The sequence below is a fragment of the Elephantulus edwardii genome, unplaced genomic scaffold (assembly GCF_000299155.1).
Source record: "Elephantulus edwardii isolate Elephantulus edwardi_28Jun2011 unplaced genomic scaffold, EleEdw1.0 scaffold00091, whole genome shotgun sequence".
NCBI lineage: Eukaryota > Metazoa > Chordata > Mammalia > Macroscelidea > Macroscelididae > Elephantulus > Elephantulus edwardii.
In genome coordinates, this window is record NW_006399841.1 from 6,709,904 (window position 1) to 6,730,170 (window position 20,267).

The 20,267-nt window shown below is 51.7% G+C and overlaps 1 protein-coding gene across 2 annotated transcripts in view; it reads left to right on the forward strand.

The window, feature by feature from the left end:
* Positions 1-20,267, forward strand: part of OSBPL10 (oxysterol binding protein-like 10) — a 324,861-nt gene that overhangs the window by 302,385 nt on the left and 2,209 nt on the right. For both annotated transcript variants that reach the window (XM_006890625.1, XM_006890626.1), the window contains 4 exons: positions 3,975-4,455; positions 16,195-16,381; positions 17,911-18,093; positions 19,699-19,852. In XM_006890625.1, the coding sequence (XP_006890687.1) occupies positions 3,975-4,455; positions 16,195-16,381; positions 17,911-18,093; positions 19,699-19,852 (1,005 nt within the window). The remainder of the gene's footprint in view (positions 1-3,974; positions 4,456-16,194; positions 16,382-17,910; positions 18,094-19,698; positions 19,853-20,267) is intronic.

Sequence of the window (20,267 nt, forward strand, 5' to 3'; positions counted from 1 at the left end):
TGACAGAACCCTTTTTTGTTGTTGATTTTCACAAAAGCATCAGGGATGGTCCAGGGGACTTCTCTGGTCACTAGGAAACTGGCTTTTACACTCTTACTTTGCATCTAATCTCCATTGTCTTTATTGTTCATTGGTTTCCAGCCAAAGAGATTGACTCCTGATTCTAATCACCACCGTCATTAGAGAGCAATAACCATGTACGTGACAACCTGATTTAACCCTCTACTTCCGGAGGAAAACCTCTGGAGATTGGCTTGAGGTGGCGAGATGAACTCGCCCAAGGTCACGGCAGTGAACTTGAGCTGATGATCTTGACTGCTTTTTGAAAGCAGAGGTCTAGGACTCCAGAGTAGTATGGGGATTTGTTTTATCTCAGACTCTCTTCTAGCCAACAGAATTTTCAGTCCTTTTCAAGATACTTCAAGCACTGAGGAATTTTAAGAGCTGGCATTTTAAGGAAAGCAAAGTATGTCCTCTTGGCTAATTTAAAAAACCCCTTAACAGTGACCATCTAGCCTTGGTTTTTAAGGTTGGGATCTTGTGTTAACACGTGCTCACATTAACCTTGTTCTGTTTGTTCTCTGCTCTCTGCTTGCTTGTTTGCACGAGGTGGGTTTGAGAGCCTAAAGGATTATTATGTCCATGGTCTCAAGGTTATTCGGTTAACTCTTTGGGAGCAAATTGTGTCCACTGTTTCCTTTTCTCTATTGACTGAGGGGCTGCGGTGTCCCCCTCCAGTCCATGCTAAATGGTCATTTATTTGATGCTCAAAGAGCCTAACTTGAAGTTTAGTTATTTGCTCCTGGATTGATGCATCTTTAAGCGTAATTAATCATTCTCCAAGTCCCCAGTGGAAATCTTTCTTTCCTTCCCCCAAAGTAGTTCATTGTCTTAATTATTTTAATGGGAGCAAAGACAGGCTTTATTGATGGCTCGATAAATCTGCAGCAGCGATTTCAGGCCACTTGGATGTGGTCCGTCTGAACAGCAGAGCCTTCACAGCCCCTCTGTCAGCCCACTTAGTCTTCCCCACCGCCTGGCTCTGGATGGCCAACACCCTGGAACCACATGATCAAGTGACTTATTTGCAAATGCACCAGGAGAAGAAGAAAACCAAAGGCCCAGTCGGGTGACAGGGCCTCTGAGAGAGAGACAGGAGAGCAGACTGCAGCCAGACGTGCAGCTCCACAGACGTCAGGATGGTCTCACACACTTAAGTCAGGAAGGGCCAGTCCCTGGAGAAGGACACGATGCTGGGAAAAGTAGAGAGAGTCAGTGCGAGAGAGGAAGACCCTCGTCCAGAGGGACTGACAGAGTGACCACAAGCCTCACCTGTGTGGGATCCCACTTGTGGAGGGGGCAGAAGGTTCGCGTCAAGGGTGGAACATTTCATCCAGCCCTGAAGTCAGCGCCTTCAGGGCCACCCCCTCTCTCCCAGGCCGGCCTGTGATCTGAGGGCCCTCTGGACCTGGGAGAAGAACGCAGATGCTGGGTCCTTTGTGGGGGTGTTGTGAAGCGGCAGACATTTATCATTTCCTTTCTGAAGACCCTAAAGTGGCCTCATCGCTTCTCTCCAAGCCTGAAAACCACAGCCGCTGGCGATTCAACGGCACTTCTTCATTCTCCTCTAAGACAGAGGCCAATGCCCAGAGGGTTTCTGATCTTGACAGAGCGGATGCCGCGTTTCCTCCTGTGGAGAAGCTGCTATCTGTGAAAATGAAGTGGACTCGAGGATCTCAATCCTTTAAGGTTGTGTGGAATCTCTGGCCAGGGATTGGACTCTCTCACAAATGTTGTCCTGGGGGTCTGGGAATGGACAGAATTGGTTGTAGAAAGAAAGAACCTAAGCCTTGGAAAACTCTTGAACCCAGCTCAGCCTGGGCACCCGAGGGCTTTGGGCCAGCTTTACAGGTCGCAGTCTTCTATCTCCGTATATGGAGAAACCATCTAAGATGCCGCAGATTAAGGCCAGCTATGTCTGATAGGTAAGCGGGTGGCATCTTAACACCCAGTGATTAAAGTCCTCTGCAGCTTGCCTTGTTGTGGTAGTCGTTGTTGTTTTTGTTGTTGTGTCAACTGTGACTTATAGAAACTTCTAGAAGTCAGCTGTGACTTACAGAAACCCTGTGAACAGTAGCTCTGAACTCTGCCCTGTCCTGACATGATCTCTGACATAATTGAGCCTGTTGTTACGGTCACTCTTCCAGTCCAGCTCGTCAAGAGTCGTCTTCTGTCACTGACCCTCCATGTTTCCCAGCGTGATGTCCTAGTCCAAGGACAGGTGCTCCTGACATCATGCCCAAAGTACGTGAGATGCAGCTTTCCCATCCTTGCCACCAAGGGCCACCTGGTGCCCCTTTCTCCAGGACAGCCATGTTTGTCACTCACACCTCCCTTCATCCCCTGCACGCCACAGCAATAGCAGTGAATTTCAGGGATCTGCGTTCCAGCCAAAGTTCAGCCGCTCACCCTTGAAATAACCAGTCAAGGACTATGACAGCCAGCTGGACCCACAGCAGAATCACAGGGGGTCTCTGTGTCCTGTCACTGAGAAAGTCACCCTGGTGATTTTCACACCTGGTGTCTCCTCTGGCGATGTGGCCCCCACAGACCTCACGGTACTGCCTGTGCCACTCCATTCACCAGAAACTTCTGTTTGGAAGAGGCAGCTGCTGCTTCGTGACGTCTGCTTGTTCCTTCTGGCCCAGCCTCGTCAGCAGCTGCCACACTGGACTGTCCACGGGCCACCTCCTTGTGGCAGCTCGGTGTCCATTTCCCGGACCCCCTACACCAGGGCCCTTCCCACTTTGGTCCTGCTGGGGTTTGGACACCTCTCCCCTGACGGAGCTCCCTGCACTTTTCTGTCGGTGGTCTGTGATCTGCCTGGGCTCGCTCCGAAATGGCACAAATTCACACTCATGACACTTCTCTGAGCAACCCTCCTTACATGATGTCAGAAGTATGGAAGAGCCCTCCCAGACTGTTTTCTTTATACCTTTAAATAGTGGGCTGGTTTGGGGGTGAGGAGAGAAGGGAGAGAGAATCAGAGTTGAGAGAGTAAGAGAGAGCGTGTGTGTGTTAGAAGAGTTGTGGTTGTACACCCATGTTTATCTCAGCTTTGTTCACAGTAGCAAGGAGTTGGAAACAAACTAAGTGCCCACCAACAAATGAATGGATAGAGAAGCTGTGTTATATGCACACAGTGGAATACTATGCCGCATTGAAAAACAAGGAACTCATGCAATATAATTAAAAATGGGTGACCCTGGAGGACATTATGCTGAGTGAAATATCTCAGTCACAAAAGGACAAATACTGTATGGTGCCACTGTTGTAAAACAGGACTGACCTCGAGGGTGGGGGGAGACAGAGAAATATGGGATAAATTATGTGTACTGCATTGAAACAGATGAGGGAGAGAACTGTCTAAAAGGGATATATGATTAGGTATTATTGTCATGACTGGAGTCCAGAAGGAAGGCTGCACAGTGGAGTGGACTTGAGGGGAGGGATTGTGTAACAATGAAAGAATTTTTCTTTTACTTTTCGAAGAGAAGAGCAAACTAGGGTTGGGGGGTGGACTGGGGGAAAAGTGCAACAATGAATGAATGGAAATCCAAAGTCTCTGTAAACTTTCATTAAAATTAATAATAATAATAAAAAACTTAAGAGTGACGGAAGTGCAGGGAGAGACACCTGTTGATGTTTCAGCCAGACACACAGAGAAGCAAGACACTCCCTACAGTCTGTTCTACAGACCAGGTTGACTTTGACGTGGCTGCCACATAAACGGCCTCCAGTTGCTTTGATACTGTTTCTCTCTGGTGTGTCGTTTGTGTGCACATCAGAAGATGCCGTTGCTGGGCTGAAGCCGCGGTGAAGCTGCGTGAAATTGGCTGCTGCTTTTGTTTCTCTTTCTCCTTTGTGTGGGATCACAGGGACCCCCCGTCTGACTGTGTCTCCTTCTGAATCAGGTGGTGCTTCCCACGTTTATCCTGGAGAAGAGGTCCCTGCTGGAGATGTATGCAGACTTCATGGCGCACCCAGACCTGCTGCTGGCCGTCACCGCCGGAGCCACGCCCGAGGAGAGGGTCATTTGCTTCGTGGAGTATTATCTCACCGCCTTCCACGAGGGCCGCAAGGGGGCCTTGGCTAAGAAGCCGTACAACCCCATCATCGGCGAGACATTCCACTGCTCCTGGGAAGTTCCCAAGGACAAAGTCAAGTCCAGAAGGACTGCTTCCCCCCCTCCTGACGGTGGCCATGACCACGCCGTGGCTGATGACCCATCCAAAAGCTACAAGTTGAGGTTTGTGGCCGAGCAGGTGTCCCATCACCCCCCCATCTCCTGCTTCTACTGTGAGTGTAAGGAGAAGAAACTGTGTGTCAACACTCATGTATGGACCAAGAGCAAGTTCATGGGCATGTCTGTGGGCGTCTCGATGATAGGAGAAGGTAAGCATGTTGATGTTTGGCTCTTCCAGGTGGTGACTCATGGTCGAGTGTGTTTCGTTGTGGTTTTGGAGGTGGGCTTTATTACCTGGGGACCTTTTCTGCTCTCTGGGTCCAGTCTTTTACTGGTGGGATTAAAGGTGATGGAGTGGACGGGATGCAGCTATTTACCTGTCTAGCAGCCCAGCTCCGCTCTTCACTTGACGTGTATGCCTTACAGGGAATTTTTTTTCCAGCTTTGCATGAATATTAGAATTGGTGCCAAGTCTGTGGAAACACATTTTTTTATTCACTCTCACTGGTATCCTGGCTAACAGACAGTGAGGGCTGCCTATTCAAAATTTGCTCATAAAAATTCCCAAGGCAAATCTTTTGACTCCATGCTAGAAATTCTACAGCGAGAACACAGTATAATCACACCAGTGGTGGATTACATGGTCCTATTACAGCAAATCACTGTGAATGAAGCTTAGTCATTGTTTGAAGAAACTTGTAATAATCCTTGTTAAATTCAAGCATCTGTGTTAGTGATTTTTCACATTTCCCCTAAATTACAAATCCCTTTGAAACTAAGTCTCTGAATGTTAGAAAAACAACAACAAAAACCATAACATACGGCTTTCATTTTGAGGGAGGGAGTGGTTCCTTGGAAGCCTATCCCAAGCCCCATCAGATCAGGACAATGTTCAGTCAATTGTTTGTTTGTTCATTGCTGTTGAGATGGAACAGACTCACAGCTGGCCCGCCAGTGAGTTTTCAAAGGCAGTACATTGCATGGGCAAAGGGTGCCCGTCTTTCTCCCATGGAACAGCTGGTGGATTCGAGCCGTATGTCTTTGGATTGGCAGCCCAAGTCCTTACCCACTAGGCCACTGGAGCTCCCTTTCATTCAAATAGCATATTTATACTGAGCACCTAGTGGGTGTCAGACGCTGTAATGAACAAAGACCTACCTCTGTCCACGTACGGCTTCTGGTCTCCGTATTGCCTTTGAGTCAGAACCGACTCGTAGCGGACCCTCCAGCAGGGGCAGCAAACAGATCAGCAAACTCTGTGGTATGTCGGAAGGTGGTAAGTGCTATGGTGACAGTGCAGCAGAGAGAGAGCCTAGGACAGTGCAGAGAAAAGGCAGGTTGGACCTGGAGAAAGGATGACTGGGGAAGGCTCTCTGGGAAGATGACATCTGAGTAAAGACCTCAGGGAGGCCGAAGGGCTGGGCCATGTGGTCAGTCATCGAGGATATGAAAGGCAGAACGAAACAGGACTCAGAGGGAGGATGGCACCGGGCTCGCTCGTGGGAGAGTGAGGAAGCTGTAACAGAGTGACGGGCAAAGCAGGACCCAGAGGGAGGATGGCACTGGGCTCACTTGTGGAGAGTGAGGAAGCTGTAACAGAGTGACGGGGCAGGAGAAGGAGAGCCTGCGTGTCACAGGACCTCTTCCTGCGTCATCACTGTGTGGGGTCTTCCCTTTTCCACTGAGTGAAGTGAGGAGCCCTTCAAGGTTTGCACACAGGCGTGTCATGATCTGCCCCGTGTTGGCAAGACTCTGAGCTGTTGTAGAAAGCAGGCCGTGGGACGCATAGCACAGCAGCCTGGGGACTGCGAGGGGATTGTACGTTCAGACAGGACATGGATTTGGCCTTGAGCCAGGGTGGAAGCAGTTGGAGGCTGGCTGGATTTGGAAAGAGCTCTTCGAGGAGGACACGCACGGGAGCACGCAGGGTCTCAGGAAAGGGCGCCACAATTTGGGGCCTGAGAAGCTCCCTGAGTAGAGTTGCCATTAACTGAGCTGAGAAGGGCAGGACTAGTTGTGGAGGGAGGTGGTGCGGAGGCAGGCTGTACAGATATCCCTTCCTTCCTTCCCTACTGTTGGAGTGCAATTGTCCTGTTAGGGGAAAAACCCTCCTCTTAGATGTTACTTCTGTGTTCGGCCTCTGAGCTGTATAGTTTTATCCTCTGAAATGCTTCTTATCTGTTGAGAGGTCAGACAGCTGCTCTAGGACAAACCCCCCACCCCACTAGCCCCAGCCAAGCCTAGTGTCGCTGTAGGGCCTCCACAGGAATTCCCACTGCATCAGTGTGCCATCAGCTGCCCTGATTGGCACTTAAGAAAATGCCTTCCTCTCTGGGCTCCATCAAGATCAAGAAAATCAGCTGAGAAAGGGTGGCTTTGAGAAGGAAGCCAAGGACGACACAGGCTGCCTAGTCTAGGTCTTCTGTAGTTAGGATATCTTTGCTGGTGTCAGATGGATCCTAGCTGAAAGCAGAGAATACCAGTTGATGTCTAATTGTGCTTTATTGACTCTGCAAAGGCATTAAACTGTGTGGATCATAACGAATTATAGCTAACATTGAGAAGAATAGAAATCCCAGAACACTTAATTATGCTCATAAAAAAACCCCTGTATTTAAAAAAAAAACCAAAAAAACAAACCCCTGTATTTAGACTATGAAGAAGTCCTCTGCACAGAGCAGGGGAACTCTTGCGTAGCTTAAAATCAGGACAAGTATGTGTCAGGGTTGTATCCACTCTCCAGACCTGTTCAGTCTGTGTGCTGAGCAAATCATTTGAGAAGCTGGACTCTATAAAGAAGAATGTGTCATCAGGATAGAAGGAAGACTCATCAGCAAGCTGCATTATGCAGAGGGCACATCCTTCCTTGCTGAAAGTGAGGAGGACTTGAAAAGCTTACGGCAGAAGATCAAAGAATACAACCGTCCGTATGGATTGTAACTCAACATGAAGTCGACACAAATCCTCACCACTCGACCAGTATCTTCTCTAAGACAGATGGAGAAAAGATTGAAATCGTCGACTGTTTCATCTTACTTGGATCCATCATCAGAAGATCAAGGGCTCCTCACTTCACTTCATCATGTCAGAAGATCAGGAGACACATGGTATTGGGCAAGTCTGCTGTCAGGGGCCTCTCCAGATTACTGAGGAGCAATGATGTCAGTTTGAAGACCAAGGTGCACCCGATTGAGACCATGGTCTTTTCAGTTTCATGCACTGCATCTGACAGCTGGACAATGAATAAAGATGACAGAAGAGGAATTGATGCCTTTGAGTCATGGTGTTTTTTTTTGTTTTTTTTTTTAATTTTTTTTATTTTTTGTGTGCGTGTACCGTCAAATCAGATCTGACTGGTACAGGAGGAGATTGCCCCTCCTTCCCCGGCAGAGCATCTGGTGGATTCGAACCACGAAGTCATGGTGTTTGAGAACAGTACTGAATATCCCATGGACTGCTAAAAGAACAGACAGAGATGTCTTGGGAAAAGTGCAGCCAGAATGCTCCTTGGAGCAAAGTTGGCGAAGTTTGTCTCTCATATTTTGGCATGTTTCTAGAAGAGCTTTTCCTTGTAAAGGGGCATCATGCTTGGAAAAATGGAGGGTCGGCAGAAGAGAGGAAGACCCTCACGTGATGGGCTCAAGTGTATCAGAGATGATGGGGATGGCGCGAGATAGGACGGGGTTCAAATCTTTTGCTTTAGAGTCTCTGTGAGTCATGCTCAGTGGCCCCTAACAACAACAATGACATTATTAAGATGGGGATAGGGGTTTGGGGGGTTATAGGTGGGATATACATGTTCCTTTATATGTGAACCTTGCCAGCTTTGCTTTTCTTCCCTTATGATCTCTCTCGTGGGAGCACAGCATTGCAACCCTTTCCTAATCAGGAAGAATCCGAGGCAAGGCTGGTCTGTCCAGCTTTGTCAGCTGCTCGAGGTGGGGAGGGTGTGACATCAGAAGAGCTGTCTCTTCACTGCACTTATTGCCGGTGAAGACAGTGCCAGAGGCTTGTAACTGGAAGAGAGTGGACCCCTCTGGGCAGCTTCCTGGTTTGTAGCCGTGCCTTAGCCCCAGGGGCCCTTGAGGGGTTCAAACCACAGGGTTGGTGAAAGTAGGGAGAGGTGAGGCTTCCATTTCTCTCGGCTTCCTTGTGAGATTAGATGTTCATCTCAAAAATTGACCAGTTCATAGCAGACCTGTGATGAGTCCAGCTATCCCTGACTTTACAGACGAAGTGAATGAGGGAACCAGCTTGTCCATGGATGTGTGTACAACCCCAAATACTATACCCCTCGCCCTCAGCACAACCCATCGGGGAGATGCAGGCGTCTCCCTGGGGTGTACACCAGGAGTCAGTATCTGAGAAGACTCAGGAAATCAGGGTCCCACGTGGAGAAGGTGGGCGGAGAAGCAGGCTGGGACGGAGGCTTTGGGGTGGGTTTTTGCAAAGGAGGAAGCGATGCCTGATGGGAAATGATCGCACTTGATAACTGCTGACTGAAAGGCTGGTGGTTTGGATTATGGGCCTGGAAACCTGTGGACAGGTTTTGCTGGGGCTGGAGTCAGCCTGCAGGCTGTAGGCTCCCAGGGGACGGGGTGGAGGGGTAGATGGAGGGTTCTTCTCTGCCTGTCGTCCCCCAGCCCAGCCTTCTAAGTAGAGGCAGCCACAGGGATGGCCCCACACTTGGCAGGTCCCAGCGAGCTGCTTTCAGCCCAGGCCTGGCTCCTGAAGTTCGGTGGGGGCTCCAGTTAGAGAGCCTCAGGTAGCTGTTAGTTTTGAAGGTGGGAACAGTGCAAGGGAGAGAGTCCTAAGGGCCCCCGTGTGGAAGGTTTACTCTGGCTTTGACTTGTACACTGGATTTGTCATATGAAATGGGAGTGATGTTAATTTCAGTTTTTTGATTCAGCTGGGGGATCTGTGTCTCCTTCAGTTGCTAAAAGCCCTCCTGAGCTGTGCAGTTTATACTGGAGCTGTCTTTTCCTTTATTTACAAACAAAATTTGGTATTCAGGGGACTCAACCCATTCTGTTTAATTTTAGTACTTATTCATATTTGCCACATGATGAATTCCTGGAAGATGAATGATACTTGTTTGTTGGAGAAGGTAGAGCGTTGAAGCCGTTTATACCTTCACACTTTTAGTTTATCCGTCAGCTTTCTTCTGAGGAGGTGATTAACTGCCCATTTTATGGCAAATCTGTTCTAAACGTGTCTGCTTCCTTCTCTGAAGCGGTGAGTCACCAGCTCTGCGTGTTGGTGTCTCCATTCATTTGACAATCAGTGACCCCTGCCCCCAGTGCTTGGGAGAGTAGCAGTGACCACAACTGCCCGAAACCTCTGTCCTCTGCAAAGGTGACACTCGGGCAAGTCAGGTAGAAATCGTGTGTGAAATGTGCCCCGGGGTAGGTGAGGGCTGCTCCTGGAGACCACGCAGGAAAGGAAGAGGGTGGGCCTGGGCCAGGGCTTCGGTGAGATGGATTGACGCAGTGATGGCCGATGACCACAGTGGGCTCAGGAATGTCGGGGATGATGAGGGTGGCTCAGGATTGCCAGGCGTTGTGCTCGACGGCACCCAGCGACAGTGACAATGGAGCACTTCAGTAAACACTTGAAACGGGTAGAAGGAGTGGAGAGTAAGCCTCGTGTTCTAGGCAACACGAACAGCATGTGCAAAGGCCCTGCGGCAGATGCATGACTGGGATGGTGGGACCGTGCAAAAACCAGTGTGGCTCGGGCAGAGTGAGCTGCGGAAGGGGAAGGGAAAGAGGTCAGCAAAGAGAAGCCAGACCATGGGGCCTGGAGAGGCAGGGGAGGACTTCGAGCTTTCCTCTGAGTCAGATGGGAGTCTAAACAATGGGCATGATTTTAGTGTCACTCAGTTTTAATGGAGGCAGTGCTAGAAGTGCAGAGAAAAACTACAAGGGTCTATTATATTTCTCTTCCACCTCCCTACCCCCACAATCTAATTGAGTGTGAACAGTCAGAATAAGCATTCAGTTAATACAATCTGATAAGGTTAAATTTATTCTCCGTTACACTGAAGAAGGTATATCCAGGTTTCATCCTGGGGATTCCGCCCTTTATTCAGCAGAGATGCTGCTGTCACAGGTCAAGACAGAAGAACCACAGATCCTTCCCACTGGCATTGAGGGTTGGTAGCCCCCAGTCTCTGTGGACCCCTAAGCGGGTATTCTGATAGAGGGAAGAACTTGCAAATCTGTGTCCAGTGATTTAGGAGCACTTTAAAGATCCTCAGCCTCCTCTAATACCCCCTCCTACTCTGATGCTTTTCCACCAGTGGGGCGGGGGCTGTGACCTCATCATCTGAGGGTTGGGTCTCACTGCCCCCTCCTCCTTCACCCTTCCCTGGCCCCACACTTGATGCTCATCTCTCCTCCCCTCTGCCCATCTCTGTCACCCCATTTGTGCCTCTGGCCTCTCCACCTAAGCCCCACGATGCCCAGCACCCCTTTCTCCTGTCCGCTTCTGGCAGTTTCCTGTACTGAGAAAGCAGGGTGGTCTTGTTGGCCCTGGTTCCCCTGGATCGAGCCTGCAAAGTGGGCTGACATCTTTACTTTTTTGTGGTATTGGCAGTTGCTTAGGGTCCGTATAGTGGCCTTGTGGTGCCTTGAGATCTGAGATCATCTGTCCCCTGGACTTGTAATTTGCAGCCTCAGGCCTGAGTCGGGAGCTCTGGTGGCCAAATGAGAAGGAGTTGCGCTACCAACCCAAAGGCCCATGGTTCAAATCCAACAGCTGCTCCATGGGAGAAAGGTGGAGAGTCTCCTCCTGTGCTATTTACTGCCTCTGAAAACCTGCTGGAGGGTTGGTTTTGACTGACCAGCTTGGTGCACAACAGTGTCTGTCAACAACAGGCCTGAGTGAGGGCCACCCAGGTGCTGGACAGGTGCCCTTCGAGCGTGTTCGGGCCTCTTCGCCGCCCTCCCAAGGCCTCAGGATGAGTCATCCCTGCCTCACTGGAGGAGTGACACTCAGCCTTCAGACTCAGGAGGCGCCTGGTGGCCACACAGTCTCTGGGAAGATGCTGCGCGCCAGGCGTGGGGGTTTCCTGTTCTGCATGGAGAGCTGGGCAATGATGAGGTGAGGAGTCAGGGATTATGTGCTTTGTCTTTGCACTCTGGCAGGTTTGGCTCCAAGCAGATGTCACGCAGGCTTCGTTCTGCAGTGAATTCACTCACGTGGCTGCCCGGGGACAGCCACATCCTGCAGCCCCGACTCGAGCTCCTAATTGAGACCCTGTGCTGTCAGCTCCTTGGCTGACGTCCAGGGCAGGCACAGAGCCTCTGCCTCCCACCCGCATCCCACTGCCACCAGCTTCCCCCAGGCTCTGTGTGCCCTCAGATGGCAGGACCTCTTAATTGGAACCATTCCCAGGGAATTGGTGGCGGAAATTAGGCCAGACGGAGAAGGGGACATGTCCCTGGTGTTTGCAAACAGATTCCCCAGAGCGACCTTCTGGGCGCTGTATTTCCTGTAGCAATGGCCTCGAGGAGAATTTTGGGTTTTCTCTGATGGAGATCAGCTGCTAAATTATTTCAAGTCTTATCGGTTTGAAAAATCCCCATGCTTTACTTTCTGTTTATTGGTAAACCAATTTGTGGAATTTAGAATGAAAATCTCCCAGCTTGAGGATGAACCCCGGCAAGGAAAGACTGATCACTTGAGGGGATTTACGGTTTCCCTCAGCTCCCGTGCCAATTAAGAAAGAACTTTGATTGGTGATTCCATTTGGAAGTCTAATTTTATTGCAGGCTTTTATTCATCTCAGGGACAGGATTTTTGGTGGTTATTATTTTTTTTTTAAAGCAACCCTGGAATAAAAAAAGAGTTACCACTGAGAAGGCATAATTGTGGCAATTTAATGTGTGAGCACACTTTTATAGATTTCTGGAGCAGAGCGAAGGGGAAGTGGCCTTGCGATGACTTCACATTAGCCCAGCTTGCTGCCTGGCCCTGGGGGCTGGAGGAACCTCCCACCCTGGTGTGGAAGAGGTTTTTCTAAAGCTGAGTGGGAGAGAAGAGACTCTGTCCTACAGAAAACCTTACATTTTTAAACTCTCTTCTCACCTCACTCTCCAGGGGTCAGACCTTCGGGTTTGTCCTTTCTTTCCCTGGCGGAAATGGCTGTTAACCATCCGCCCATCCACGGAGGCTCTTCAGAGAACTGGGGTAATTAGGACATGGATTGGCGGGATTCTGTCTGGCAGGGGGAGGCCAGAGGGCAGGCTTCTAACTGTGTTTCGGAATTGCCTTCTCCTTCCTCCCACTAACCGCATGAGGTGTGGACACAGCCATCCCTGTGTCACAGGTGAGAAAGCCGAGGCTCAGAGAGGTTAAGGTCACCTGCCGGCAAGTGGGAGCTAAAATGGTCTGGAGGAGCTTGTCCAGGTCTTTAAGGAGGTGTTGCACGTGTTACGTCTCCATGTCGGTCGATGAGGAAGCAAGCTTGGGTCGCACAGCTCACGAACGGTGCTGGGTTTCCGGGAGTCCCAGAGGACTCTGGGTACACAGCATCTGGCTGTGTGGGTCCTTTCTGAAGAGAGCCTGCTGCAGGGGTGGGAGTCAGGTCCAAGGACCCACAGTTTTAAGTCAGGAAGGGTTAACCATGAACTAGCAATTGGGTGAGGTGGTGGTGTAGACAGACATACTGGCCTCCTTGGAAAGATTTACCACCAAGTTGTGTGTTGTCACGGTGCACAGTGTGCTGTGGGTGGCCCGCTGCTAACCCCAGACCATCAGCTGGTCCCCACAGTGACTGTGAGCCCCAAAACCATCAGCTGGTCCCCACAGTGACTGAACCCCGAGACCAGCAGCTTGTCCCCGCCAGGGACTGGGGGTGAAGGTGAGACAGTCTCCTCCCACTAAGACTAGATGGATGGTCACTATGAACTGATTCAACTAGGGCAGTGGGTTTGTTCTTCAGTTTCCGAGTCTGTTACAGGAGCACTGGTCCAAGGTTCAGATTCTGCAGCTGCTCCCTCGTGGGGAGAAAGGTTAAAGTCTGCGTCCCTGAAAATGCCCTGCCTGGGGACCCTCGGGGGCACTTCCTCTCTGTCCTGTGGGGCACCGTGAGCTGGGATTGATCGGATGATGAGGGCTAGCAAAGTTCCTAGATGGCACAAAGGGTCTCTGTTCAGCTGCAGAACTGAAGGTTCGCCGTGTAAACACGCTGAGGGACCTTTGACCCAAAGACCTGGTGATCTGCTGAGATTACAGCCAGGAAACTTTCTGTAACACTGTGTCCCCATGAGATGGTGTTGCACCTATGTCTTTTAGCATTGAGGGGTGTCGGGGTGCAGCCTGCCTGTCAAGCTGGGGCAGGGGCTGCATGCCAGCACGTTATGTGTGTTTGATCTCACTTGTTTTGGTACCAAGTAGGTTTTGAAACACAGAATAATACTTCAGACCTGACCATTTCCCTTAAGGTCCTGATCAGAAGAGGGGCAGAAACACCTGACTGTTCCCTTCACTGAAGATGTGGCCCTCCCCTAAAGGAGTGGGTGAGGAGGGGGCCGTGGAGGTCAGCTGGGACTGACTGTTTTTTTTTTTTTTTTTTTTTTGGGGACTGACTGTTTTCTGTAATGAGTGTGCTGGGGACAGAGAGAAAGAGAGAGAGCACGAGAGAGTGAGGGAAGAGAGAGAGCGAGCGAGCGCGCAAGCTCACCGAGCAAGGACACAAGCTGAGCGAGCACAGTAGGTGGCCTGGGCTTAAAAGCTGGAGCAAATTGTTAGGTACCATCGAGTTGACTAGGACTCACAGCTTCTCTACAAGCAGCTGATCTGAACGCTGCCCTATCCTGCATCGTTCTCATCATCTCTGCCTGACGCACCTGAGCCCATCGCTTGAGTCACTGTCAATCCCTCTTATTGGGGGTCTTCCTCTCTTCCCCTGAACCTCCACTTTTCCAAGCATGATGACCCTCGCCCAGAGTATGTGAGAGGAAGCCTCATCATCTCTTTTGCTCCAAGAAGCAATGTGGCCACAGTTTTTCCAAGACACATGTGTATGTTCCTTTGGCAGCCGCGGGATCCTCAGTACTCTTCTCCAACACGACAGCTCTAAAGCCGTGGTATACGCAGTACTCTTCTCCAGCACCACAGCTCCAAAGTGTCGCTTCTTCCATCTGAGAGGCAGCCCGGATGAAGTCCCGTGTGCTCCGTTAGTCCATGGATCTGGTGTCATCACGGATGCATTAAGATACTCACTTCTCCCACCCTGGGTCTGGGGCCGCAGCTGGGTGGCCTGTGCGGATGGCGGCAACTTTGATTTTTGTCAACTTAGCCCAGCGGCCCCGTCCCTCGAAAAATAATGAGAAAAAAAAAAAAAAGATACTCACTTCTCTTCCCAGAAAGTGAGAACTTGAAATGCTTCTGAAGCACCTGCACCCCAAGCCCGCAGGACGTTAGGGTCCACAGCCCCATTTTCCTTTGATCTCAGCTCCCACCTGCCCCATGGTGGACCCCCACCTCGCCACACAGGCCATGAGAAAGACCCCTAAGCACACCTGGGCTTTATAGGCCCAGGGATGTCAGTGAGCGCAGAGATCTCAACTTGATGGCCATCCTTGAGAGTGAGGCTGGTGTTTCTGCACAAGTCTAGAATATTCTATATACCACAGCTTGAGAGCAGTGACAGACTTTTCAAGGGCAAAACAGAATTCTAACGGAACGCACTGTGGTGTTGACTTCAGAAAGGAGTGGTGATCATGACCCCCATCTCCAGAGCTGTCTGTTTCTGCTCTGGTTCTCCTGGCGAGCTCACGGGGCTGGGAGAACGGCACACGCACCACCAGGCAGATGCTGGCTTTTAATTGATCAGATAGTCGTTCAGCCTGAGAGGGTAGGGCCGGCCGCCTTCCACACGACTCACGGGCTCTGCGTGTGGATGAAAGGAGCCAATGCGTGTGCAGCCGTGGGAGTCGGACCCCAGAAAGTGTTGACACCCAGGCAGTGGTCACACCCAGGGAGGGGAGGCCACTGACCACCTCTGGCTGCACTGAAGGGCTCACAGTGACCCTGGGTGAGCGAGAGTCAAGCTGGGTGGAGGCTTCTTGGCAATGAAGCCCCAGATTGGAGCACTGATGGGGGTGTCCAGCCTAAAAGCTAAATAGGAACTGGGCTTGGGCCCCTCCACCAGTGTGCTCAAACCAGATGGTCCTAGGCGCCTTTTTAAGGAAGGGGGGAGTGCCTGTGAGAATGCAGTGAAAGCTGGGGTCCTTTTGTCTGGAAAATAAACTCACATAATTGTGCCCTTACCCAAAAGGATTCTGACCTTTCCAAGGCTGGAGACCCTGGGCTGGGGAGGAGCTTTCACAGGGTGTGTGGGTGTCAACTTCCTGCTCTCAAACAGGTTTTTTTGCCTGATTTCTCTGATATTTTTGGTAAGAACTATGGAGACTAAGGCTCTTAGGACGAAGAGAACACTTTCACATGATTTTCAGATGTTTCAGGAACAAGTCCTCGATCATGCTGACATGGTGGGCTCCACACCACATATTTCACCTCCAGGGCTCATGTAAACCCCCCTCCGTCCTGCTCTTAAATGCTTGCCAGCCTCCTTCCCACCTCAGGGCCTTTGCACGTGCTGTCCCCGCTGAGCTCTTCCCTCCTCTTACTCAGCTCCTACTCAGCTCAGGCCTTGCTTCTCTGGTGGGCCTTCTGCAGGGTCAGCTGCTCCGGCTGGAGGTAAAACGGCCCGGCTGTATCTCCTTCCCACCTTTGTGAGTTGTAACTTTTGTTGACAAACAATATCCATTGTTCTCCAAGGGCAGGAACCGAGTGTGCCTTGCCCAGTGCTGCGGTCTCGGTATCTTGCCCAGGCCCTGGCACCCAGAGAGTGCGTGTCGTGTGTGTGTGAGACGTGCCACACGCCACAGGGCGCTGCTGGCCTCCCGTCACTGTCCCGTGCTGTGCTCGTCCGGCAGGCGTGCTGCGGCTCCTGGAGCACGGGGAGGACTATGTGTTCACGCTGCCCAGCGCCTACGCCCGCTCCATCCTCACCATCCCCTGGGTGGAGCTCGGAGGGAAAGTGAGCATCTGCTGTGCCAAGACTGGTTACTCGGCGACCGTGACCTTCCACACGAAGCCCTTCTACGGAGGGAAGGTCCACAGGTAGGAGGCCTGGGCTGCGGGGACCCACCAAGGGAGAGAGTGCCACCTGTCCAGGTGAGGCTGGGATGAAGTGGAGGTGACAGACATCCTCTGAGTGACTGAGCTGCTGTCTGGGGTCCTCCCCGCTCACTTGGCAGTAGCTTGGAGTCCTCCTGGTCTGAACTTGAGCGACACTGATGGATGGATCAGGTCACAGCAGCGCATGTCTCTCCCAGCTCCACTTCCCATTGGTAGCTTGAAATCAGCCGTGGTGGATGCACATCTCAGGGCAGTGGTCCCAGGGGCCCTCCAGGCTCAGCTCAGTGACTAAGTCGGCCTTTGTGGCGGTGTGTGCAAGTTCGAGGCTCTGCTCCACGTTCCTCTCCCCTTCTGCCAGGGTCCTTCAATTGTAGCCCTGATTTCTATCATTGTCCTTCAGTCAGTGGTAGGAGCCGCCTGTCTGTCGGCACACAGCGGTTTCCTCAGTGTGTCCTGCAGACCTGGGAGACTTATCTTCTCTGGTCTTGCTTCTGGTGGCTGTTTGCAGACTCAGGAACAGAGCTTCCCAGCTGTTTGAATCGCCAGTCAGCTCGGGGTGCACGTCCAGGCAGGAGCAGCTCCGCACCCCACTGGGCTGCTTGGGAGCAGGTTCTGGTTCTCCTGTGTAACTGAGGAGGAGGGACCGTGGCTTCACAGTGAGGTCTCCGCAAGGCCTTTGCCATGAGGTTGAAGGCCCTCGGAGGTGCACATGTGGGTGATTGATGCTGAGAGCGGCTTCTCTTCCTCAGTCACTTGCCCAGGGAGGTGGAGGGGGTACTGGGGGTAACCCAGACATCCCTCTCCTTTTCTCTCTCCATCTCTGTTGGAGTCTGGATCAGACCTATGTATTGACTCGAATATTGCAAAGATCTCCCTATGCTTACCCTTTCTGTGGTTAAGAGCACTAATTAGATAGTATCTTATTTTTCAGAGAAATGGGATTTTTCTTTTACACTGAATTGCTAGATTTTCAACTGAGCGCCTTGGAGTCAAGGATTCTGAAGTTTCCCTGACATACTTTGGACATGTTGCAAGGAGGGACCTGGTCCGTGGAGAAGGATGCCATGCTTGGGAGGGTGGAGGGACAGCACAGGAGAGGAAGACCCTCGATGAGGTGGATTGACTCAGTGAATTGGGGTGGTGGGAGTAAGTGTGTTGGAGACAGCGAGTTTGGCACAGGGTTTAGGGCTCTTGTACATAGGGTTGCTATGAGCTGCAAGCGACTCGATGGCACATAACATCATCATCTAAGTTTTGCAGAACCGCTGTGTTTGCCAGGTCTGTGCCCACTCTGGCATGCTGCCACCAGCCAGTTGTGAGTCTTTATTTATGATCCAGCAGCTGCCCATTCATGTCCTCTTCCTGCCCCACGGTGTCTGATCTTTGAGTTTGGCCCAGGCACACCGTTAGGCTCAGACCTCCCCTGACAGAAAGCCCCTTGAACGATCAGTGCACCTCCTGAGGTGCTTTCTGGGAATCCAGCTCAGTCTGTCTGTCTCGTTCACTGACAGGGTCACCGCAGAAGTGAAGCACAACCCCACCAACACCATCGTCTGTAAAGCCCACGGGGAGTGGAACGGGACCTTAGAGTTCACCTACAGCAACGGAGAGACCAAAGTCATCGATACCACCACGCTGCCAGTGTACCCCAAGAAGATCAGGCCTCTGGAGAAGCAGGACCCCATGGAGTCCAGGTAAGAGGCACACACCAGGTTAAGGGCTAGCACAGCCCTCTGCATAGCTGACCTCAAGAGCTGGACTCGGCCGGTGGACTCATCCTGATGGCTCAGCTTCCAGCCCAAGGATGACACGAGACACGTGCTTGTTCTTTGGAACAATGAACCACACACGATCAAAGGCAGCCTTGTGGGGAGGGAGGGGGGCTGCCAAGCCAAAGAGATCAGCTGCTCACATCCACCAGCTGCTCCTCAGAGCAAGATCTCTCCCGTGCAACTCGGCCTCTGAACACCCGCTGGAGGGTCAGCTGTGAGTTGCTTCTGACTTGTTGGGAATGAGTGGGAAGGCAGAAGTCCCAGGGAAGAGAGCAGAGTGGTGTTAGTGCGAGGGCTGCAGTTAACATCATAAAAATGTCTGAATGGTTGGACAGCAAGCCACTTTGCTCCCACTGTTTTCACTCCATCCCGCTCAAGTTGGGTGTGGGAATCTTCAAGTGACAGAGGGGAAACCTTTGAAAGTTGTGCTGACAGAAATGGGCCCAAAGTTGTATTCTTTGGGTTGATTTCAATATTGTTTGGTTGTCACCTAGGGGTGGACCCTTGGAAGCTTCCAGTTGGGTTATTTTACAGTTAAGGACAGACAAATGAAGATAGTGGACTTTGAATGCCTTAACTGAAAATGTAAACTCAATCCATTTATCGGTTGCTTGATTGCAAAGTTAACTATATACAGAGGTCAAATTGACCTTTGTGTTCAATCGAGAGGGTGGGTTTTTTTTCCTTATCAGACTAGCAAAGGTGTAAGAATTATAAAACTGGCAGACTGGACCCTTCCTGTGTGGTTGCAGCCCGGCTGGTGTGTCGATGGTCTAATGTTCTGTGTAGGTCTGCAGAACCCAGCCCTGTGCAGTGGGAGGGGATGGGCCTTCCTTTGTAAATTCTGCCCCGAGTGTCAGGCAGAGCCTCCCCTTTCCTTCTTGCCGAGGAGGCACTCCCAGAAGCATCAGGTCCATGGGCCCAGCAACCGTGCAGGGGCCGCTGGCCTTTCCTGCAGAGGGACCGGTGTGGCCGGTGGGCTGGTGCATCCGCCCTCAGTCATGCAGCTGCTTGTCAGGGTCCAGAGTAAAGTTGTGTAGTCTTTGCCCGTGCCCGGGGTTGCCAGCCACGCCTGGCCTGGCATGCATCAGCCCTGTGAGAGCCCGTCCTCAGACGCAGCCCCCTTGGCGGTCTTTTATTTCCTCACACCCCCCATGGACCCCACTGTCACCTGAAGGTGTCAATTGGGACTTCCTTGTCTGGGGTGGAGGCCCAGCTGTGGCTCCCTGTGGGGAAGTGGCATTGTTCCCCGTCTGGGAGCTTCTGGCTGGGGCTAGAGCCTTAACCTCTACGCACCTGTGCGCACTCCTGCAGAAATGGAGACACCGCCATCACGGCGGCGAGGCTGTGTGGATGTGTTAACGTATCTGTCATCTGCACGCTGTGCCTGGTTAGCCATGGTAGTCTTTCTCCTGTGCCCCTCTGCTCTCCATTGGGGACAAGGGCAGCTGGCAGCCTGGGACTCTCCCTCATGTCCCCCTCTCACCTGGAGCATGCCAACCAGCCTGTCTCTCCTGTCTCCCCCAGGAACCTCTGGCGGGAGGTGACGCAGTGCCTGCGGCTGGGGGACATCGATGCGGCCACAGAGCAGAAGCGGCGGCTGGAGGAGCAGCAGCGGGCAGAGCAGCGGAAGCGGGAGAGCCTGTGTGTGGCCTGGAGGCCCAAGTACTTTGTGCAGGAGGTGAGCGGCATCGCATTTGTGCAGCTGGGTGGATGGAACCAGGCAGGGCAGGCCCCGAGAGGGAGCAGGCTTCTGGGTGCAGCCTTAGTATCCTGTGGGAGAACTGGGCAACTCACGGGTCCCTTTGGGGAGGGGATTTCCTAGGAAGCTAGTCCAGTCTCCAGAAACAAAGCACCACGCACAAACTGTTCCCACTTACTAATTTATTAGCACCAGAGAGGGGCCTGGCCGGGGGAAGGCAGCGGCAGAGCCTCTTCGAGAGTCCTGCTCTTTAGGAGAAAGTGTTGTGTCTCAGGAACAAAGCGTGGCTGACCCTCCAGCGGGTTTTGCGAGGCTGTAAATCACACAAGAGGAAACTCCATCTTTTGTCCCTCAGAACAGAGCAGCTCGTGAAGTCACCTGGCGTAGGTCCCAC